A 24626-nucleotide genomic window follows, 5' to 3' on the forward strand; every position below is an offset into this window, starting at 1 on the left:
CTTGAAAATTTGTCACTCTCTCGCATACATTTTGAAGTCATTATTGTTATCCCCAAACTATATAAAATTACTTTTATTTATTTCATGTCAATGGTTTTCTTTTTCAATAGATTGAACTAAATAATCTTTGATGTTGATTCTATTCTTCCTAGAGATCCTAAACTCTGTGATTTTAGTGGAAAATCAGCAATACATTATGTGTCACAAATAGGAAGTTTCAGGAAACAGCAGTTATTGGACATTCTAATGAATTCTATGCCAAAACCAGATAAATATTTCTATTCCACTTTCAAAATTCTCTAACTACAAAAGCCCTATTAGAAATCTTTCTTTTTCTACATGGATTTGATGGATCCGTTTAAAGAAATCAAACTAAATGTGTATATATGTGTAAATGAATCACGTTGCTGTACAGTAGAAATTAACACAACATTGTAAATCAATGATACTTCAATAAAATTTTTAAAAAAGAAATCAAGTGAACAACTATTTATTGAGCAGGAACTTTGTACAAGACCCAAAACTAGATACTCTGAGGCAGGCAAAGAAGCCTAAGACATGGTCCAAACTTTTGAAAGTGTTCAGTACAGTCAGGGACACATCATGTAAGTCAGAGGAGAAAGAGCTTGTTGTAAACTTGAAAGGGGAAGAAGGACTTACAGTGGTTCTCAAATGCTGGATAAGATAGGAAGGAAGAGAAGAAGAGAGAAGGTGTGATATAGGCAGAGAGATATAGTCTGAGCAGGACAAAAAAAACAGCCACAGAGAAAAGTGTAATAGAAAAAGTGCCACTGAACCACATGTGACTGTGAAAGCTGCTTGACTTTATTGTTTGATTGGCTTTTTTTGGGAAGCTTCTTGGCAGGGAAAAAGGTTATCCCCAGGGAGGTTTCATGGAAGAGGTGAGCCTCAATCTGGTCCTTAAAAAATGATGAGATTTGATTTTGTGGAGCAGAGGCATCATGCTGTAAGTGAGCATGGCTTATCCCAGGAGCAAATGGGAGACTAGAACCAACAGTTCATGTCAGAAAAAAGGAATACAGAAGATTAGATACATAAAGAAACTGGGTCCAGGGACTTCCCCGGTGGCACAGTGGCTAAGAATCCGCCTGCCAATGCAGGGGACACGGGTTCGAGCCCTGGTCCAGGAAGATCCCACACGTCACGGAGCAACTAACCCGTGCGCCACAACTACTGAGCCTGTGCTCTATAGCCCACGAGCCGCAACTACGGAAGTCCGCGTGCCTAGAGCCTGTGCTCCGCAACAAGAGAAGCCACCGCAATGAGAAGTCCGCGGGCCATAATGAAGAGAAGAGTAGCCCCCGCTCACCGCAACTAGAGAAAGCCTGCACGCAGCAATGAAGACCCACAGCAGCCAAAAATAAATAAATAAAATAAATAAATTTATTAGGAAAAAAAAAGAAAGAAAGAAACTGGGTCCATTGAGGACTCATTAAATGTCAGCCTGAAGGACATTTTTTTTTCCCAATAAAATAGAGTCACTAAAGAATTTTAAGCTGGGTAATGATGAAAGTCATGTTTTAGGAAACTTAACCTGTCATTGTGTTGGATGTATTTGAAGGAAGAGACTCATACCAGGAAAGCCCTCTTAAGAAACTACAGAAGTACCTGTGTACAGTTATAAGAACCAGGAGAAGAGTCTTTGGTCATGGTGTGTAGTGGTCCTGAGAAGTGCTGGGTATGGTGAGTCTAAGAGATTGTGAAAGAATTCACAGAATTTAGTATTGTAACATTGATAGAGGAGACACAGAGACGAGGGTTGAGGGAGTTGAGTTAGACATGATTCCAAAGTTTCAGCCCTAGGAAGTGGGGAGATAGAAATACAATCAACAAAATAGGAGAACACTTTGGTTTTGTGAGGATGTTGAAGGTAATGAGTTGTAAAACACTACATTTGATGGAAACTTAGGATGTTCAAAGTAGCAATTTTCTGTAGGACAGGGCTTGTGGGAATGGATGGGTTGATACATTCTTTTGGGAGTTCTCTACAAGGAGATTGTGAGGACCTGAGAGTAGGTAAGATCACTAAAGTACTGATGATGGTAAGAAAATTGCAGGGGCTGAACAGAGGAGGTGCGCCCACAGTTAGAGAGAGCTGTGCACATAGAGACTCTGGGGAATGAGAAAGGGAGGAGAATTGGGAGAGAGTTACAAGAAGGAAGGAGTGGGAAACAACGTCAAATTGGAAAAGAGGTTACAAAGCAGATGTGATAAGGAAGTGAGAGTTTCAATGGCAGGATAGAGGCAGAAGACAGGTTGCAAAGAGTAAAGAAAGAGGATATGGTGAAGAAATGGAGGATATGAATATAGATCACTCGTTCAAATTTGTTTCAGTTATTAGAATAAATGGAAGAACGATTGCAAGAGGGAGTTTTCATGGACGAGCCTGTGCTTATTTGAAGAAGTCATGTTGGCAGGAGAGGGATGAATATGAGAGCAATGTCCCCCAGGAACTAACTGGAAATTCACTGTTTGGTGTTTAGAACTTTATTAGTTTAATGTGGCTTCAAGTGCTGGACAGGAAGTGTGCTTGAAACTTTTGCCCATTTTTAAAAATAAACCGACAAAACCCCATTCATCCTGTGGACTCTTTTTTTTTTTTTAATTAAGGACAATTTTTATTTCCTTCCTTTATTTTGTTATTACATTAAAATAAATTTTAAATGTTTAATAATTGTCATAATCTTAATAACACATAAACATTTTCCATGTTTTCTTTTGATTTTTGTCCATTTACATGCATATTTTTCACATATTTATATCTTTAATCTATTTTCTATGTTATCTTCTATATTTCCACTTAATATTAATGACAAACATTTTTGTATGTTTTTACTTTACCATCCATCACCTTCCTGTCTGTATGATAATAATTTCTCTTTCCTTATTTTTCTTTTTTTTTTTTTTAACATCTTTATCGGAGTATAATTGCTTTACAATGGTGTGTTAGTTTCTGCTTTATAACAAAGTGAATCAGTTATACATATACATATGTTCCCATATCTCTTCCCTCTTGTGTCCCCCTCCTTCCCACCCTCCCTATCCCACCCCTCTAGGTGGACTCTTGTTGTGAAAATTGTGGCCCTGAAGCTTCATCAGGATCCCAGTCCACTATTTCAAGAAAATCTTAGACAAAATGGAACTGATTTTAGAACCTAGAGCTAGATCTTGCTGTGAAACTGCTGGAGATGCATCTCATCAAAACACATTATTATGTTTCTTTTGGCAGAAAGACATGCTGAATCATTGCTTGACATTTGTCATGATACAAACTCTTCTCCAACTGATATGATGACAGTCACTAAAAACCAAAATATAATCTTGCAAAGCATCAGCAGCAGGGAGGTAAGAAACTCTCTTTAAAAAAACAAAGTAACAGAAAAATGGATAAGCTACTCCATCTACACTTAACTGTATTTACATCTACTTCATTTGTGTTGCTTGAATATTTATAACAATCATATATTATAATTATAGATTTAAATGTGATTATAAAGAAACTTAAAGTACAATTAATGAGAGTCTATCATGAGTTTAATCTCAAGGCAGTAATGAGTTAGTCAACTCTGAGTCTCATGCACTGTGTGTGTGTGTGTGTGTGTGTGTGTGTTTGTGTGTGTATGGAATACCACAGAATATTACTGCAGTTGAATCCATACTAAATAGTAAAATGTAGCTTGTCTTTATGTATGTTAATGTGGAAAAGGAGAAAATCATTATTCTGATCATGTCAAATCCATCACAGGGTACGACAAAGGAGGTACCTCCTCTTGGCCCTGGTCATCACCCCCTGCCCATGATGAATGACTCCATAAAGTATAATAGCAGTAGTGGTAACAAACATCGTGCCCATGGAAAATTATGGAATGATTCCCAAGAGGTACAGTAAACTGGTAAAGTGGTTACCTAAAGGAACAGAATTGGAGAAAAACTTTAAAAGGTATACTCATGTGTACCTTTTGAATTTTTATAAAATTTAACATAGCCCAAACTGTCAAAAATATTACTACTCTATGGGAATTCCCTGGCCGTCCAGTGGTTAGGATTCGGTGCTTTCACCGTGGGGACCTGGATTCGATCCCAACCAAAAAAAGAGAAATTCCTACCCTATATTTTATTGGTAATAAAGAATATGACCACAAAATTGTCTATTTCTAAAAGGTAATGAGGTATGTACTATAATATGTATAAACAATACGAAGAGTTTTGGAGATGGTGGAGTAAGATCTTTCAGTCCCTTTCTCCTTCCAAAAATCATCCCCAAATAACAAGAAGACAAAAAACAAAAATTTGAGTAAAAAATTAGTTTGAGGGCTTCCCTGGTGGCACAGTGGTTGAGAGTCCACCTTCTGATGCAGGGGACACGGATTCGTGCCCCGGTCCGGCAAGATTCCATGTGCCGCGCGTGCGCAGAGAGGCTGGGCCCGTGAGCCATGGCCACTGAGCCTGCGCGTCTGGAGCCTGTGCTCCGCAACACGAGAGGCCACAACAGTGAGAGGCCCGCGTACCAGGACAAAAAAAAAATTAGTTTGAAATAAGTATAGATTCACAAGAACTTGTAAGAATAGTACAGAGAGGTGCTGTATAACCTTCACAAGCTACCACCAATTGGAATTATCATCATAACTATAGCTGATTGTCAAAACTAGGAAACTGATATTGACACACTACAAGGAACTAGACTACAGACCTTACTTGGATTTCACTAGTCTTTGAATGCATTCCTTTTTCTTCTTCTGTTTTCGTGTGCCTGTGTGTACAGTTCTATGACATTTTATCCCCTGTATTATCATGATCAAGATACAAAACTGGTCTGTCTCCACAAAGGAACGCCCTCTTACTCCTCTCTTTACTGCCACATCCTCCCTGCTAACTCCTGGCAACCACTGATCTATTCTCCAACTGTATAATTTTGTAATTTCACAAATGTCATATAAATGAAATTATCATACATGTGAACTTTTAAGATTGCTTTTTCAACTCAGCATAATGCTCTTGAGATAGAGCCAAGCTGTTGTGTGTACCAATAGTTTTTCTATTGCTAAGTAGTATTCTATTACAATTATATTTTGTTTCACAGTTTTTTAGCCATTCACTTGTTGAAAGACATTTGGGTTGTCTCTAGTTTGGGGCTATTACAAATAAAGCTACTATGAACATTCATGTATAAATTTTTGCGTGACTTATGTTTTCATTTCTCTAGGATACACGCCCAGGAGTCCAATTAGTGGGTCATTTGGTAAATGTATGTTTAGTTTTTTTAAAAACTGCCAAACAATTTTCCAGAGTGGCTCTACCATTTTATATTCCCACCAGCAATAAATGAGACGTCCAGTTTCTCTACACCCTTGCCAGCATTTGGTTCTATCAGTATTTTCTATTTTAACCATTTTTAAAAATTTAAACCAAAATAAGTATATGGTGTTATCTCATTGTGGTTTTAATTTGCATTTCCCTAATTACCAATGTTGAACATTTAAAAAAAATTTATTTGCGGGCTTCCCTGGTGGCGCAGTGGTTGAGAGTCCGCCTGCCGATGCAGGGGACACGAGTTCGTGCCCCGGTCCGGGAAGATCCCACGTGCCGCGCAGCGGCTGGGCCCGTGAGCCATGGCCGCTGAGCCTGCGCGTCCAGAGCCTGTGCTCCGCAACGGAAGAGGCCACAACAGTGAGAGGCCCGTGTACCACAAAAAAAAATAAAATAAAATAATAAAAAAAAAATTTATTTGCCATCAGCATAAATTGTTCAAATATTTTGTCCGTTTTCTGATTGAATTGTTTGTTTTCTTATCGTTGGGTTTAGAGAATTCTTTATATATTTTGAATGATGTGTGACTCGCAGATATTTTCTGGTAGCCAATAAGAAAAACTTGGAGGTTTTTTCACCTTTTTTTTTTTGCGGTACGCGGGCCTCTCACTGTTGTGGCCCCTCCCATTGCAGAGTACAGGCTCCGGACGCGCAGGCTCAGCGGCCATGGCTCACAGGCCCAGCCGCTCCGCGACATGTGGGATCTTCCCGGACTGGGGCACGAACCCGTGTCCCCTGCATTGGCAGGCAGACTCTCAACCACTGTGCCACCAGGGAAGCACTTTTTCACCTTTTTGACAATTCCTTTATCAAACAGAAGTTTTTAATTTTGATGAAAACCAGTGTACCTACTTTTTCCTTTACTCGTCTTGATTTTTACATCTAAGAAGTCTTTTACTTGATCCGGGTCCTGGTTACATGAGTGTGTTCAGTTTATAAACATTCACTAGTCTATACACTTATGATATGTGCACTTTTCTGAATGTATGCTATACTTAAAAATGAATTAAAGGGAAGGGGTATGCCTTCAAATATCTGAGAAAAAATATGGTTTTCAACCTAGGATTTTATATCCAGACAAACTATAAGTCAAGTATTAGGGTTGCATAAAGACATTTTTCAGACACACAAATGCTCAAACATTTTACATTTCATACACCTTTTAAGGAAGCTACTATGTGCTCTGTTAAATTAACGAAATAAGATAAAAATGGAGGGGAAAATTGGATCCATGATTCAGGGGATCTGAAACCTAACACAAGAGAGGAGGGTATCCTTGGTATAAAGCAGAAAGCAAGTCCCAGGACTTCAGCCACGTATGAAGTCTAGAGAACAAAGAGCTCTGATCCTTGGGGGATGGGAGGAGTGAGGGAGAACAGGATAATGGAGATTTCCAGGAAGAAGATGGAACTGATATATTATCTGATATACTTAACCAAGTGAAAAGACCACAGGATGTTTGGAAGATTTGAGTTAAAAAATATAAGAAAAGGAATTAAATATTAAATTAAATTGTGAATGAAATAAAAATGGGGGTTTTGGGTTTTGTGCAGGAAGCTACTCAGGAAAGTATAAACATACTACACTACTATTGCACTACTACAGTGCAATACATACAGTATAGTACAATACTCAAATAATCATAATTTGAACTTTGCCTATTGATTTAACAAGAAAAAGAGGGTGAATTTACTGGGAAGATAGAGGCAAAGTATAAGAATATTAAATTGTCAACTGCAATAATAAGAAGCCAGTAGGTAATATATCACTTTAGTGACAGCAGGATAAGTACATTATCTAGAGATATGGAAGAAGATACCAAAAGAAACACTTAAAAGGCTGGAACTGGCTGCCTCTGGGGGAAAGAGTGGGGAAGGTAACTGATGACCTTTTTTGTTATAAGTTTTTGTTTTTAACCATTATTTGACTTCTAAAAAATGTATAAGTTAGATAACAATGAAAACTAATTAAAAATTAAAATACGGAAATGGTTAAATCCCAACTCCTCTGGGGCATGGGATGGGATGAGGTAGAATGGAAACATTTATTTTTAATACTATTTGAATATTTTACTATTGTGCATTTGTAACTTTTCTAAAGAGGTTAGCCTGCTTCTCACCAAAGTTGCTTTAGTACAGTGGTTGTCAAAAGGGGGTGATTTTACCCCTCAGGAGGCAGTTAGCAAGGCTTAGAGACATTTTTGGTGTCACAACCGGGGCAGAAGTGCTGCTGGCATCCAGTGGGTAGAGGTCAGGGATGCTGCTAAACATCCTACAGTGCGCAGGGCAGCCTTTCCACAGCAAAGAATCACCCAGCCCCAAATGTCAGTAGCAGCGAGGCTTAGAAACCTTGCTGTGTAGTAGGCTTTGTCCCAACATTGAAGGTTGTATTGTTTTTGATTACTAATATTACATAGTAATTGGAATAAAATACCTAGAGACCAATCTTTAAAATGTGTGTCATGCATCAGAAATTGATAAACAAAAACTCATTTACTTTTTTTTTTTGTGGTATAGTTAGGAACTTTCTTTCTTAAAAAGACTAAAAATCCTTTCATATTAGTATATTTTTTCATGCAAAACATTTTCTGAACTTTCACTCTATATTTTTCTTATTATGGTTGAAATAACTGAACTCATTTCTGAAGGAGAAATAGACTCTCACTATTGAATTTGCCTCTTCTTCTCAGTGCTTTCTCTAGTGCTTAAATTGCAAAACCCAAGGTCACTCTTTACTTCTTTCCTTCGAATGAAAGCTTGCTTTTCTTTTGGGTTGTCTGTAATAGGTTTTTATAGTTTACAAATATAAGCAGCTGCCTTGCTTGTAGGATTGCTCCTGAGAGGCTCTTTATACCCTCTCCCAATCTCTTTTCATCTAAGGAGAATCATCTTTCTAAATTTAATTACGTATGATTTCTATGCCTCTTTTCTGTGTGGTTGGCATTCTGTTGTTTACAGATTAGAATGTTATGCCCTCTATCTAGTCTGTTGTCACCTCCTGCATCACTGTCAATGGTTTACGAACTCCATGTATGTTTGGGGTGTGCTATTCTAACATTTTCTCTCCTTCACTCACAACTGAGTGTCATTATTTTAATTTTCCTCCTTGTAGCACCCAAGCAATCCTTAAAGTCATTCATATTTAGTATTCTAAAAGAAATCAGAAAATTCTGAGCTGTTTCTGCTTTTGTCTTCATTTCCATGATAACCTTCAAAGTAGACATTATTCCCTACACCCTTTTTGTTTGTGATACTTATGGTTTTTCAGTTTATTCTATGGAAGAAATTTTTGTCAGGAGATTGTAGGCATCACACATCTTTTATTTTATCTTTTCCTGTGCAAAACCTATAAATCAGGTTTGAGTATTCTTCCTCTTAATTTTGCTCACTGTTATTGATTCCTTTCTTTCTGGTTCTTGTTGAGACTCTGTTTCAAGTTTTTCATGGTAACAAGAAAGCAGAGTGGTTAAGACCTCTGTAACCAGACTACAGAGTCTGGGTGTGAATCCTGGCTCTACCATAGGCTAGCTATGTGACCTTGGGTAAGTTACTTAACTTCTCTGGACCTCACGTACAAAAGAGAATAATAGTTCCTACCTCTAGAGTTGTTGTGAGGATTAAATTAGTTAATATGTGAAAGGTGCAACAGTGTCTGGCACTTTATGTGTAAATGCTAGTCGTCATTATGGGTTTGGCAGGTAGGTGTGCCCACACTCTGTGTCTTCCAACTTTTCTTAAAGGACCAGCTAATGAATGAACTGAGCAGTTGAGAGGGGTGGGATAGGGAGGGTGGGAGGGAGGCTCAAGAGGAAGGGGATATGAGGATATATATATACATATAACCTATTCACTTTGGTGCACAGCAGAAATTAACACATTATAAAGCAATTATACTCTAATAAAGATTAAAAAAAAAGAAAATAATTCAATAAAGACTTTAAAAATGGTCCACATCAAAAAAAAATCTTAAAAATCATGTACTGCTAAGTTATTACAATTGAACACCTAAAATATTTTCATGGCAGTATAAATGCAGGGTTTTATTTTTATTTTTTTCTGTGATAATTAAAATGAACAAAGCAAAAAGAAAAGATTCCCAAGCTCTCTTGGGAATTAATAAATGAAATATCAGATGATGTTTGGTGATAAAGGCTACCTGCTTGTCCAACAGACATCTGCATTTAGGGCAAAGACTTTTTATCCAACAGTCTCCTTAAGTAGGCGGTTCAACCAGATCACAGAAGCCAGAGAGCCACTTGTAACATCCAGGTTGTGACGGGATATTTTAACTACTACTTGCATCTATCACTGTTCTAGACATTAAAAAGGGCAAAATCACCAGCAACAACTTCTAATGAAGGAAACTATCAACAAGAATAAATTCTAATAGAAAACATTTCTTCTTTAGACAGTTAGGAGTACTTTTCATAAATCAAGCTGTTTCTCAACCGTGTTTTTCAGCATCATTATTTTCTAGAGGGTAAAACGAAAGCTTTAGAGGTTGCATACCACGATTAGATCAAAAAGCTGTCACAGTGAAAACTTTAATCAGCTTTGCTGCCTCCTTTCAGTCTAAGGTTATATCTGCAGCTTCCATATGGGGCAGGGATTTCTACCCTCATCATTTACAAACGATGCCCCAGGGAGGCATTATGGAAAAGATCATGTTCCTTTGGGGTTGTTCACGGACTGTGACCAAAGGATTCTTTCCAGTTACCCACCCAGATGGAATTTGGGGCAGTTTAACAGCCTGGACACGGACATGATAAAGTAGAAAATATTGAATTTCTCTGTGTCTCAGTGATTTCAGCTTTGATCTTCATTTTTGATTATGCAGTTAATCACGTCCGTGTCTGTCTGAGCCTCGTGCTCTGGAGGCGAATAGTTTCCCATTTTTTTAGTCGTAAATGCTTTATCCGATTTAAAAGGAATCCACAGTGTGAAACTCTAGCCTAGAAAAAAAATCAACATTCACTCTGCCAACCAAGTACTACATTGAACAACTGAGTTTCTATTTTATGATATTTCAGGAGTTTGACCAAGATGTTGTCTGCACTCATTCCATATTGATTAGTGAAAAAGGAGATCCAAGTGGTGATGGACTAGACTGGCAACCCAGGACAGAAGGTATCTGTCTTCTGTCCTTGATATGGTTACAAAGATAACATGGATTATTTGGATTTTCCCCCTAATTTTGGTAGTCCTCAGTGCAGGAACATTGAACTCACAGACAAGCACAAAGGAAAAGAAAAATCACTCATAATCCTATCCTTTGGTCCATACCTGAATCAGTGAGTTTTGTCAATCTGCCCAGCCAAAATGGGCATCCCTCTTCTGTCTCTCCTCTTTGTTCTACCCCACTCCAGCTCAGCCTACTGTCCTCATCTCCTATCTTTTTTGTCTAATAACATCTTTTTCCTCATTTCTTTCCTCTCAGGATCTTCCATCAGCTCCAGGGATCTGTTCTCTTCCAGGACCAAGCATTTCTCCACTATCTGTCATCCCAGAGCTCCTCCCTTGAGGGGGAGTTGCGGGCCTGAACAAAGAACTAAAGCCCCAAGTTGCACTCTTGTATTCTAGGAGGTCATAAGTCTGGAATTTTCCAGAACAATGCCCGTTCCAAATATGTCATCCTGTACTACTCATAAGTGTCCTTGCATTGAACAGATCACAAAGTATTTGCAGATTCTCACTTCAAAAAATAGTCATCACAGAGATCACATTTGTCTGTCATCTATTCGCCTATAAACTTTTTTTAAAAAATAAATTTATTTGTTTATTTTTGGCTGCACTGAGTCTTCGTTGCTACGTGCAGACTTTCTCTAGTTGCGGCGAGCGGGGACTACTCTTCTTTGCGGTGCGTGGGCTTCTCACTGCAGTGGCTTCTCTTGTTGTGGAGCACAGGCTCTAGGCGCACAGGCTTCAGTAGTTGTGGCACGTGGGCTCAGTAGTTGTGGCTTGCGGGCTCTAGAGCGCAGGCTCAGTAGTTGTGGCACGGGCTTAGCTGCTCCACGGCATGTGGGATCTTCCTGGACCAGGGCTCGAACCCGTGTCCCCTGCATTGGCAGGCAGATTCTTAACCACTGTGCCACCAGGGAAGTCCCCCTACAAACTTCTTAAATGAAATGTTTATTTGAACTGCTCCAATCTCTCTCTGATAATTTTCCTATTTGCATTTCTGCCACTCCAGGGAAGCTGCTCTCTGGATGTCTTTTTTCTCATCCCTGTCAGCCACCCTGAATGCCACAGTGCTGTCCTAGCTGCTCTCTCCTTTGGCCCCTTATGTAATGCTGCCCTCTTCTGGGGAGCCTTCAGTCTTTCTCAAACTCACTCGGTATCTCCTCTCCCCTGGCGGAGGGCGGGGAATAATTTAATAACATTTGAAATGATTAACTCCATGAACCCTGAAAGACCTAATTAAAATAAACAAGTTCTGATCCCCTTCCAAACAGTCTATGTGATCTGCCTTTGACTTTCAAAGGTTTCAAAGCTGAGTTCTCAGAAGCCTGATTGTGTTCCCCATCATCTTCCAAGAGGTTAAAATAATGTGTTTATTCTGCTCCATCTGGAAGTGACTTGCCATTTGAGGTGCTTATAATTCTTTTAAAATCGATTTGTAAGATTTTAGGTTTTCATAAAGAACCATAACACTTATGCAGCATCTCGACTAGGCCCTTGTAGTTGTAAGCTTTCATAACTTGGGTTACACATTTGAAAGAAGCAATTATGTTTCTAAATTTTCCTCTCATAGTTGATAAGAGTCTTCACTAGAGCTAGTTACTCTTTTAAGTCACAAAGCCTGAAATAAAACTGTGTGGGGTATTATTGTGCATTGTATACATCTTAAATAGCAATAAATCTCTTTAAATCCCATTTACATATTTCTACCAATAACATATTCCGGGTTGTTAATATTAAAGTGCTTGCACATGTTATGAAGACTTTATGCACATACCATGTGACTATTCTGTTGTAGATATGAACATTTTAACATTTTATTTATTTATTTTTGGCTGTGTTAGGTCTTCGTTGCTGCATGTGGACTTTCCTTAGTTGCGGCGAACGGGGGCTACTCTTCGTTGCGGTGCGCGGGCTTCTCATCGCGGTGGCTTCTCTTGTGGAGCACGGGCTCTAGGCACGTGGGCTTCAATAGTTGTGGCGCACGGGCTTAGTTGCTCCGCGGCATGTAGGATCTTCCTGGACCAGGGCTCGAACCCATGTCTCCTGCATTGGCAGGCAGATTCTTAACCACTGTGCCACCAGGGAACCTCTAGATATGCACATTTAGTTTATATCTGTTCATTGTATTATTCTTTTAAAAAGGGAGCATCACTGACTAAAGTATGTATAAACTTTATATAATGTTTGGATAACTCCCCTGGTCTTTTAACAACTAAGTATTCCTGCAGCATACATTTGCTTTATTATGGGCTTTTACAGATGGTAACTTGTAAAATAAAATCCCCCCGCAAAATCCCTCATCTTTTTCCTTAGTATAAAAATCTTGCATTCCTCAATCAGCTATTTTCCCAGAACATATCAGATGCAAACCTCATAGACTGGAAATTGAGCGTGTAAAATTACCCTTTTCATGAGTGAATAAGAACCTATTTTCTGAAATTTCTGGGCTTAATTTATTTTTAATTGTGTATCATCAGAATTCTTAAGTGTAGATAACAGAATCTACTCTACTTGAGTGAAGAAGCAAGGAAGTTTTCAAAGATACTAGAAAGTTCACAGACCATTGAAAAACCAAAGGAGAAGAACAGACCCCAGGTTGGATTGTCAGAAAGAATTCTTGGAGCTACATCTCAAAACTGGCTACTGACGCCCAGGTCACGCTGCTTCAGCCACAACCAGGAGCTGCTCCCACACTGACCTCAGAATCTCCCTCCTCTGTTGACACCCACGTCAGCAAATGATGCCTACGCCTTATCTTTTCTCATGTAACCCGTGTGAATCCATGTCTCAAGTTAGCTTTCTGAACTCTAGTGGCAAAAAAGGCTGGAAAATGTAGTTTTAAAAAACTCTGTTGAAAATCATGATTTAGGAAACTATCAAAACATGGAGAGGTTATCAAAATGTTTTGAACCTCGATTCCCATCAATTTAAATAAAACAAGTGGAAAACACAGAAAAGTAAGACTTTTCTGGAGAAAATAATTTTTCTTCATTGAATGAATTAGGTTAGGCCAATTTTAAATTTTTATTTTAATGACTTAGCACTTACATTAACAAATTAATCGTCATTTCCCAACTTTTATGAATGTCATTTGCACCTCTTCTGCAAGGAAATTATGTTTCTGGTTGTGTTTAAATGTTGCCTTTTAGTTTCTCTCCACTGTAACATTTTCTGGTGGGGTTAATTAATTAATTTTAAAGATTCTTTTGATGTGGGCCATTTTTTAAAAGTCTTTATTGAATTTGTTACAATACTGCTTCTGTTTTATATTTTTTGGGTTTTTGGCCGTGAGGCACGTGGGATCTTATCTTCTCAACCAGGGATCGAACCTGCACCCTCTGTGCTGGAAGGTGAAGTCTTAACCACTGGACCACCAAGGAAGTCCCACGGTTATTTTATTAATGCATCCTCTTACTGGAAAGATTCACTCAGATGGGAACAAGTGTTTTATTTTTACATGTTAACAGTGCATCCTCTTTCCTGGATCACTGGATATGTTTAGAGGCTCCCGTGACTACTCACAGTATTCAAAAGACAAAAAGAGAACAGACGTGTTCCAAGATGATTTCAGAGCCAGAATGTTGTATAATCTTTCCCCCTCCCCTCCGCCATTTAGGACCAAATTTTTTTTTTTCCATTTAGGGGCCATTAACTTTTCACAATGTCTAAAAAGGCAGGTATTTCTCATACTCGCTTATTGTATCTTTGCTCCTTGTTTTAAAATAAAAGAAGAAATCAACCAATTAACAGATTTTGAACACATTAAGTTTGCTTAAAAATATTCTGGGTAAAAAAAAAATAACCTGGGTTTATTAGTCCTCAATGATTGTAAAAGTACAGTCATTCTTAAGAACGTGTTCACATGAATACACTGCCCAGTTTTCTAATTTCCACAGCAAAATACTAACTATACCTAGCCTTTACTAGAACATCCTTTTCACTGACAGTTTAGTTATTAGGAAAGTATGCTGTATGTTTTTCTTACTCCAACTTGTCAGCTAGGTGTTTGCCCTCAAGGATGACTATAAAACTGGTATGAAAGACACCCATCTCCCTGTGCTATGTGGCTGCTTCCCACTAGCTATCTATTTTACATTTGGTAGGGTATATATGTCCATGTCACTCTCTCGCTTTGTCCCAGCTTACCCTTCCCCCTCCCCGTGTCCTCAAGTCCATTCTCTAGTAGGTCTAGTAGGTTTAATTTTTGTTGTGTTTTGTTTTGTTTTTTAGATTCCATACATATGTGTTAGCGTACAGTATTTATTTTTCTCTTTCTGACTTACTTCACTCTGTATGAGTGAAGTATGATGTATGAGGTCCATCCACCTCACTACAAATAACTCAATTTCTTTTCTTTTTATGGCTGAGTAATATTCCATTGTATATATGTGCCACATCTTCTTTATCCATTCATCTGTTGATGGACACTTAAGTTGCTTCCATGTCCTGGCTATTGTAAATAGAGCTGCAATGAACATTGTGGTACATGACTCTTTTTGAATTATGGTTTTCTCAGGGTATATGCCCAGTAGTGGGATTCCTGGGTTGTATGGTAGTTCTATTTTTAGTTCTTTAAGGAATCTCCATACTGTTCTCCATAGTGGCTGTAACAATTTACATTCCCACTAACAGTGCAAGAGTGTTCCCTTTTCTCCACACCCTCTCCAGCATTTATTGTTTCTAGATCTTTTGTTGATGGACATTCTGACTGGTGTGAGATGATATCTCATTGTAGTTTTGATTTGCCTTTCCCTAATGATTAGTGATGTTGAGCACTCTTTCATGTGTTTGTTGGCAGTCTGTATATCTTCTTTGGAGAAATGTCTATTTAGGTCTTCTGTCCATTTTTGGATTGGGTGGTTTGTTTTTTTGTTATTGAGCTGCATGAGCTGCTTGTAAATTTTGGAGATTAATCCTTTGTCAGTTGCTTCACTTGCAAATATTTTCTCCCATTCTGAGGATTGTCTTTTGGTCTTGTTTATGTTTTCCTTTGCTGTGCAAAAGCTTTGAAGTTTCATTAGGTCCCATTTGTTTATTTTTGTTTTTATTTCCATTTCTCTAGAAGGTGGGTCAAAAAGGATCTTGCTGTGATTTATGTCATAGAGTGTTCTGCCTATGTTTTCCTCTAAGAGTTTGATAGTGTCCGGCCTTACATTTAGGTCTTTAATCCATTTTGAGTTTATTTTTGTGTATGATGTTAGGGAGTGTTCTAATTTCATTCTTTTACATGTAGCTGTCCAGTTTTCCCAGCACCACTTGCTGAAGAGGCTGTCTTTTCTCCATTGTATATTCTTGCCTCCTTTATCAAAGATAAGGTGACCGTATGTGCATGGGTTTATCTCTGGGCTTTCTATCCTGGTCCACTGATCTATATTTCTGGTTTTGTGCCGGTACCATACTGTCTTGATTACTGTAGTTTTATAGTATAGTCTTATCATCTTTAATTTCTTTCATCAGTGTCTTATAATTTATTTTCATGTTTTTGAATTTCTTTTAATTTTTCATATGTTCATTTCATATAGTCTTTCACTTTGATTACATATTACAAAACTTTCAGCCCACAATGCAATGGAAAATTTTAAAAGGATTCTTCACCAAAGATAGGTTGAGAAGCACTGGGCCTTTGGAGAATGGTCAAAGGCCTTTGGTCAACACCTTTGGAGAAGTACAAGGATGCACCCCCCTATGTCTCCCCTTTAACCCTCTGATTTCTCTGCTTGAGGAAACAGGGAATGGGAAAACTAAAGTGCGAGGGGCAGAGGGCAGATGAGGTGGGGAGCAACTCAGAGGACAGGGAGGTCTTGTGCTTTCAGGAATACAGCCATTCCACACAGCAGCACCGTTTGGAAGTAGTCCTCCAAACTTTCTAGTGATGTTGGGCTGGAATGACTTTTAAATCAAACCTTTTCTCCTGCCTTTTAGTCAGATAACCTCAGTGCATCAGGAATGGGCACCAGCACATTCTGTTTCACTTCCAATGAAATTGAGATGGTAGACTCCAGGGCAAATATGGTGACCAGGCAGCCTTTACTCCTGAAGAAAGAGGAACATTACCAGTAGCTCGGCAATGTGAACTTGGGCTTTTTTTTGCCAAGACCTTGCTTAGAACCGAACATCTCTGAGTCTGTAGCCAGAGAAGATGTTCCTCACTTTCTGAAGGGGCAGCCGAGAAAATCTGAAGGTGAGTTCATTTAATTACACAGTTATTCCTTTATTCTTTGGTCCATAAATATTTCTTTACTGATCTTTTTCTTCAGCGTTTGAAAATCTTTACAGGGAACTCATATTTGGTTTATTTTTATCTATGGGAGTTTGGGGGGCCTACACTGAGGATGCTTTCCTCCAAGATTTGAGTTAGCTGTTCTATCTAGCCCAAGACTTATTTACCAGATAGCACACTGGTGCCAGTGTTTCCCCTTAGGACGTTGCTCTCATTGATGTCTGCTTACCACTGTCCTAAACCAAGTGGCCTAAACCACCAGGGACAAACCTGTAGTCCAAAATTTTGCATTTATTGGCTTATTGCAATGAGAGATATCGCACAGCAGAGGAAATGTGAAGCATCTCACCAAAAAAAGGGAAAAAAATAGAATATTATTATAGGATTTGGGTGCAAGGGTAGAGCTCAAATGAAATTTAAATGATGCAGTGGTGTTTTAAAAAAATTTTTAATTTTAAATTTATTGTGGTACAATGTACATCACATTAAATTTACTATTTTAACCATTTTTAAGTGTATGGTTTAGTGGAATTAAATACATTTACATTGTTGCACAACCATTGCCACTATGCATCCCCAGAACTTTTTCATCTTGCAAAACTGAAGATCTATACCCATTCAACTTTAACTCTCCTTTCTACTTTCCCCCCGTACCCCTGGTAGCCACTGTTCTACTTTATGTCTCTATGAATTTGACTATTCTAGGTCCCTCATATAAGTGAAATCATACAACATTTGTCCTTTTCTGTCTGGCTGATTTCATTTAACATGATGTTGAAGCCGAGTTTCGATAGGCTGTGTATAAAAGTGTTAACAACAGGTCTGGACTGTGACGTAGACCCAGGATCTTGTTCCTTGAAATCCAGAAATCTCACTCCCAGTTGTCCACAGCCTCTCTTCGGCCTCCTCTCTTGCCACTCTTCCTCAGCAGGTGCTAAACATAAGCATCACCAAACGCCTTCTGTTCCCAGAACAAATATGTGAATATTTGCACATGTTGTTTTTCTCTGCCGGAACATTAAGCCATCCTTCAGCTCTCCCCTTAGAAACCCCCTCCTCTGGGAAGTCTTCCTGAATGTCCCCAAGACTGGGGGAGTCGCCAGGCCTTTGGACTCCCATAGGATCCTGACCTTGTCTGCAACATAACACCCATCATGCTGAATTGTCACTGTCTTTTTATGTGCTGGTCTTCACCAGATGACAAAGGCAAAAACCGTCGCACCTCTGCACACCTCGCTCCAGATCTGACACATAACTATTTTAAAATATATATTGAATTAATAACAATGACAGTCACCATTTATTGAGTGCCTATTACCACAAGGCACAAATATTCACTGATATAGGTAATATTAGCATGCTTGTTTTAGAAATAAGGAAAGTGAGCCTCAGAAGGTTAAGTGCATGCCCAGGTCACATTAACTGATGGGTCACAGAGGCTGGGTTCAAAGCTGGACTCCCTGTCTTTGAAGCCAACATGCTTAAGCACCATGTCATGTGTGTTCAGAGCTCACACCGCCCATTTGAGCCCCACTTTAGTTATGAGGGAAAAAAAGGAGAAGTATTTAGTCTTGTGGTGGAGGTGAATTTAGAGAAAAGGGAGGGCAGTTGGTTCAGGTACAAACTGGAGGAAGGATGGATGGAGAGATTGAATTGGACATTATGGAAATATCCTCTTCTCCTGGCCAAACCACAGAAAGTCTTGAAGACGTAATAAAAGTAGCACATTCAAACAAGAACAAACAGGGTTAGGTCAGTATTCTGTGATGGGATCTGCTCCATTGGTGTTATGATCTTGTCTGAAGAAGTCAGCTGGGTTTACCAGGCTGGTGTTTGTTCCCTTTTTAAAAATATTTCTGTTTAAATGCAATCTTAAATTTTAGACAATCAATATATATGTCAATTAAGAAAAATTCAGAAAAGACAGGTGAGCAAAAATAAAAAGTAAGAAATAAGAAGTACAAATACTGTTTCAAGACCGTTTCTTCTAGAATGTAATTCCACTTTTCTAAATAACATGTTTATAACTACATTGCTTGATTGCTTAATTTAGGCATTATCTATTAGGGTTTAACAATTTTATATTACTCTGTATACACACAGGCAAGCTTCGAAATCTTTGTGCTTTAAAAAAAATTAATATTCAATGTCTCCCTTATTATGACTAGGTAAAATACCATTCACAGCTGAGCCCCAGGGTGTGCTATGATTACATTGCTTTTCTTTTGAGACATTCTATTTATCCCAGCTTTAATACTCACCTCATTTCACCATTTGCTTACTTTCTGTATATCTGTCACTAATTCATCCCCATCCTGTCTGATGGACCTGTGAAACGTACCTCAATACAGCAACTGCACACCAGGTAATCCATTGGTTTCTTGTTTTCTAAGACCTTGCTCCTGGAATGCTCTGCCCTCCTGTTTTCACTCTGTGTTGGACCTCCTGACCAGCTGTCTCTTTGGGAGTTCCTCATCATTATCCTGGAAATGCCCTTGGCTACCCTCTGTGTTGAACCCCTGTGTACTGGGTACACGGCTTCCTCTCTCTTGATTAATGCATTCACTTTAGGAAGGTAAATTTTCCCATAGCTTCCTGAAGAAGGTACATGAATGATATTAATGGTAGTTTTTCATTGTCTCTATTTCCTCTGAGCTCTCTTCTTTCTTTCTGTTTTGTTCTGTGTATTTTCATGTTAGAGGCTATTCCCATATATCAGTTGATCCTTGGCGATTATTTGTATTTAAGAGGGGGAGACTAAAAAGTGCCAGAGGCTCGAGGGGGCTTGTGGAGTGGACAGAGACCTGGATGGTTGGGTGACGGATTCCCCTAGTGTCAGGATGCGTAGGTAGGCTTTTCTCTCAGCTAGTTTGCCCGAGAGAAGGAGAATCCAAGCTCCTGCCTGTAGGTTATAAGGCTGGAGTGTCATATGTCAATTTGGAGGCTTTCATTTATCCTCACATTTTCACTCCAGCACCCGGTTTCTGCTCTCAGCTGTACCTAGCTCCTTCGCATCTTTGTTTCAAGCTCTTCAGAGAATAAACTTCCAGCCAGGAATGGAGAAGAGCAACCCCTGACAAGTGGAGCAGGACACAGGACAGGGAATCTGGAACCAACTCCTTGTACAGAGTTTGAAGCAACCCGTTTCAGACTCACCTGCAAGCCCACCTTCAGAGGTACCTGGTATCTTTAATTCCTGCTCCTTTCTGGGGTTATTATTTCTTGTTGAGTTCTACACTCTGCAGGCAGTGAGCAGAACAGAGAAAGCTGACTACTAAGCTGGTTATTATTCATCCATACAGTTTTTTTAAAAAATAAATTTATTTATTTATGGTTGTGTTGGGTCTTCGTTGCTGCGTGCGGGCTGTCTCTAGTTGTGGTGAGCAGGGGCTACTCTTCGTTGTGGTGCACGGGCTTCTCCTTGCAGTGGCTTCTCTTGTTGCGGAGCATGGGCTCTAGGTGCACGGGCTTCAGTAGTTGTGGCATGCGGGCTCAGTAGCTGTGGCTCGTGGGCTTTAGAGTACAGGTTCAGTAGTTGTGGTACATGGGCTTAGTTGCTCCGCGGCATGTGGAATCTTCCCGGACCAGGGCTTGAACCAGTGTCCCCTGCATCAGCAGGCGGATTCTCAACCGCTACGCCACCAAGGAAGCTCATCAATAGTTTTCACCTTCCAAAATTTTGTTGATGTCGTGCATGTGTGATTTTACCATCTAGGTTTTTGCTGTTCTTTCACCTTTTATTTTTTTTGTTTGGCTGCATGGCTTGCAGGATCTTAGTTCCCAGACCAGGGATCGAAGCCGGGCCCTGGCAGTGAAAGCACTGAGTCCTAACCACTGGACCATCAGGGAATTCCCTTCTTTACCTTTTTAAAAAATTAGTCTACCATCATTTTAGTGAGGTTTGTGGAGAGAGTGGAGAAAAGCTTGTACATTTAATCTTTTAACTGGAATTCTATACACATTTAAAAAGGCTTTCAATATATATTACCACATTACCTACTGGAAAGATCTTACCTCTACATTCTCACCAGAAATGTTTAAGAGTGCCTTTATATCTCACGTCATTCCTTATCAATACTGGATATTACTCATCTAAATATTTATAATACCTGAATTTTTTAAACTCAGGGTGTTATACATAAGCACCCAACTATAAATCATATTCAGTTATATTTCTAGTATTAACTTGTAATATCTTTTCAACAGAAAATCTCAACCTCTAGCATACAACCTCAATGAGGGCAAGAATTTTGTCTTTGTTGTTCACAATTATATTGCCATCTTCTGGGACAGTGTTGGCTACTCAGTAGGCACTCAATGAATATTGGTTAAATAAATGGATAAAGAATTGGGGTGGGGCTTCCCTGGTGGCGCAGTGGTTGAGAGTCCGCCTACCGATGCAGGGGACACGGGTTCGTGCCCCGGTCTGGGAGGATCTCACATGCTGCGGAGCGGCTGAGCCCGTAAGCCATGGCCGCTGGACCCGCACATCCAGAGCCTGTGCTCCGCAACGGGAGAGGCCACAACAGTGAGAGGCCCGCGTACTGCAAAGAAAAAAAAAAAAAAGAATTGGGGTGGTGCTCTGGCCAGCTGTGGCTAAGGGGAATGTCCGCATCCCCCTCCTATTGGAATCCTCTTAGGTGACCATTTTTCACCTGAGAATGGCTTCTACCTGTGGTACATCTCAGAGAGGTCTCGCTAAGTGAAATTTCAAAATGGCAGCCTGTGGCCAAAAAGGACCTACAGGCATATTTTGTTCGGCCTTCAAAGTATTTTAAAAAGGGATGGGAAGGAGATTTCACATAAAGTCTCCAGCTCTCTGGCTTCTCTTGGCAATTGGAAGATCCAGCAGTGCTGGACTACCCATCTGGAATGGACAACACCAACTAGAACTGGGGAATGGATATCCCTGTAATTGGGGCACATAATTTCAGTTCACCACTGTCCCTACTTACCCCACTTCATTCATTTATGTGCCTGCTTTGACCCTGAACATATTGGAGCTTTTGGCTTCAGCTTCAACCCATGATGGTGAGTGGGGTTTTTAGGGACCATTCTGATGTTTTGGTAAGAAGAAAACAACGTCTGGGTTTTACCCTACCTAGTAAATCTCATCTCACCATTCCCCACACTCCTTCAGAATTTATGATCTATCCCATGTTTGAGTTCAAACAACGGATTGGAGACAATTATACATAAATACTCTCACATTTCTGCAAAGTCTGGGTTTTCTGAGCAAAAAGCACTAGGAGACTAGGTTGAAAGATGACTGAATGGCAAACATGCCTTGGAAGTTAGAGATAAGCTATTGCTCCAGAAAGACTGAAGCTGGCTTTGCCAAGAGCTGTTTACTTACTTAATAGGGTAAAAAACAGACAAAACCCAGAGACACATTTCCCCCTTCTCCTGGAGACACTTGCTTACATTTCATAGTGAAGGTCTCTCTTTCTCAGAAGGGGAAGATGGGTTGAACTGCCAGAACTCTATACATAAGCTCTGAGTCTCATAATTTCAGGGTCTCCTCCTACGGTGCAGCCTCACTACCGGTGCAGGTAAGCACCTGGTTCTCATTTGTGTCAACCTGTGGGAAATCGGGCTGCAGGGAACTGGCACTAGGATGCCCTGTGGGTGATAAGTGCTCTGCTTTCTGATCCAGAGGTCATGTGCTTCCAAAAGGAATATAAATAAAAATAAATAAATATCACTATATATACGCAAATGTTATAAATATAAAACAGAGAGATATATATAACATAGATATATATAAAAAACAACATTGTATATAAAACAACAACCCTCTTCAGTGGCAGTAGTTTTGTGCAATCATTCTGTACCCACTGCCATGTGGATTACACCTGGAAAAATTCTTCATTTTGACAACTTTTCCTCAAACCTCAGCACCAAGATCACTCCATCGCCATCGCCTGGCTTAAGGCCGACTGTGTTCACTCTACTACTAAGAATATCTGATAATAATAATAATAATTTTGGGGACTTCCCTGGTGGCGCAGTGGTTAAGAATCGCCTGCCAATGCAGCAGACACGGGTTCGAGCCCTGGTCCTGGAAGATCCCACATGCTACGGAGCAACTAAGCCTGTGCACCACAACTACTGAGCCCATGTGTCACAACTACTGAAGCCCGCGCTCCTAGAGCCCGTGCTCCGTAACAAGAGAAGCCACTGCAATGAGAAGCCTGAGCACTGCAACAAAGAGCAGCCCCTGCTCGCCACAACTAGAGAAAGGAAGGAAGCAAGGAAGACCCAACGCAGCCAGAAATAAATAAATTTATCTTTTTTTAAAAAAATCTTATTAAAAAATAATAATTTTTCTTGTTACAGTGTTTTCCTCTTCTAATATGAAGTATAGTAGCCGGAGAATTGAGGTAAGAGTAGTTTGAGCATTTTTGACTTAAGGATTAACCAAAGCATCTTGTTAGAGACAAATCCTATCAAAGAACTCAGAGCCCAGGGCTTCCCTGGCAGTGCAGTGGTTGAGAGTCCGCCTGCCAATCCAGGGGACCCGGGTTCGTGCCCGGGTGTGGGAAGATCCCACATGCCGTGGAGCGGCTGAGCCCGTGAGCCCGTGAGCCCGTGAGCCATGGCCACTGAGCCTGCGCGTCCGGAGCCTGTGCTCCGCAACGGGAGAGGCCACAACAGTCAGTGAGAGGCCCGCATACCGCAAAAAAAAAACCCTCAGAGCCCAAATCCTCAGCATATATCTTGGAAAAACCACAACTCACATACAGTTTATAGAGGAGCTAATTTCTGGGAAAATTATATCTTGACACGTATATTTCTTTTCTGGGGTGTTTTCCCGTTGTCCACATAATGAAGTGAGTAGCTCTTTTGGACATATTTAATTTTTCTTCTTTTAACGTATTGAGAAATGAGGTAATTCTTTTTCCATTGGTAGAAAGATTTTCCTAGTTGTCTCATTTGTAAGTAAAGCGTTTGGAAAGAGCCTTGCAATTCTCTCAACTGACTCTTCTGTATTCTATGAGCCTTTGAGAAAATGCATAGGTACTGCTTAGTGTTGAAAAAAGGACTTTATTGGCCTAAAAAGTAAATAAATGAAATAACGGCTGTTACTGCAGAGGTGTTTAAGCACTGGGAGAATCTGTATTTTGAGAGATGGAAGAAAGTCATCTAGGTAATGAAACTAGGGGATTATACTGCATCTCACCTGTTTCTAATGCCTGTTTCTAGTGTCAGTTTCCTTTTCCTGTCTTCTTACACACAGGTGGCAACAGAATGAAAATTAAACATAAAGCTCTCAATTACCACTCGTGATCTATGCCTATAAATATTGATATAATTAGTTATCAAATCTCTATACCCGGAGGGTTGGGTGGTGGAGGGGGAAGGCCACAGTGAAAACTGTAAAGTTAGAGCTTATAGCTTAACCAACCAAAAAGCTGAATATTATATATTGGGTTACACTGACCTCTAGAGGTTGATAATAATATAAACTTGCTTAATTTGAAAATGGAGGGCCAAGGAGAATTAAAACCCATTTAGGGAGCTAACTCTCAAGTGTATAGTGAGGCACATTTATAAGCCACTCTCAACAAAACAATTCAGCCAAATAATGAGGAACAGTTGTGTTCTGAATACAAATTCTGGGTTGGTTTGCAACCTAACGATCACTATTACAGTAAATGTAACAGCAATTTTAAGCTGTTCTAAGGGGGAATTTTAAAAATCTTAGATCAATTCTATGGAAAGTAAATAGAAAAGAGAATGAAATAAAACAGAAAGTAAACAGAAAAGAGAATAGAAATTTTAAAAAACTTAAAAGTTCTATTGTTTACAATGTAGGGCCTTTATTTTAAACATATAACCATGAATCTTTATATATGTTAACATTGGTTTTTAAAAGTGTTGTCTTACCTTGGTTC

The 24626-nt window shown here is 39.5% G+C and overlaps 1 protein-coding gene across 1 annotated transcript in view; it reads left to right on the forward strand.

The window, feature by feature from the left end:
- The first annotated feature begins 246 nt into the window (after nucleotides 1-246).
- MAP3K19 (mitogen-activated protein kinase kinase kinase 19) overlaps nucleotides 247-24626 on the forward strand; it is a 36465-nt gene continuing 12085 nt past the window's right edge. Inside the window, 4 exon segments of the mRNA XM_029225998.1 lie at nucleotides 247-265; nucleotides 3248-3366; nucleotides 10358-10454; nucleotides 23068-23111. Coding sequence (XP_029081831.1) covers nucleotides 247-265; nucleotides 3248-3366; nucleotides 10358-10454; nucleotides 23068-23111 — 279 coding nt within the window.

This window comes from Monodon monoceros, unplaced genomic scaffold (assembly GCF_005190385.1).
Source record: "Monodon monoceros isolate NGI ecotype Baffin Bay Population unplaced genomic scaffold, NGI_Narwhal_1 Super_Scaffold_16, whole genome shotgun sequence".
In the NCBI taxonomy this organism is placed as follows: domain Eukaryota; kingdom Metazoa; phylum Chordata; class Mammalia; order Artiodactyla; family Monodontidae; genus Monodon; species Monodon monoceros.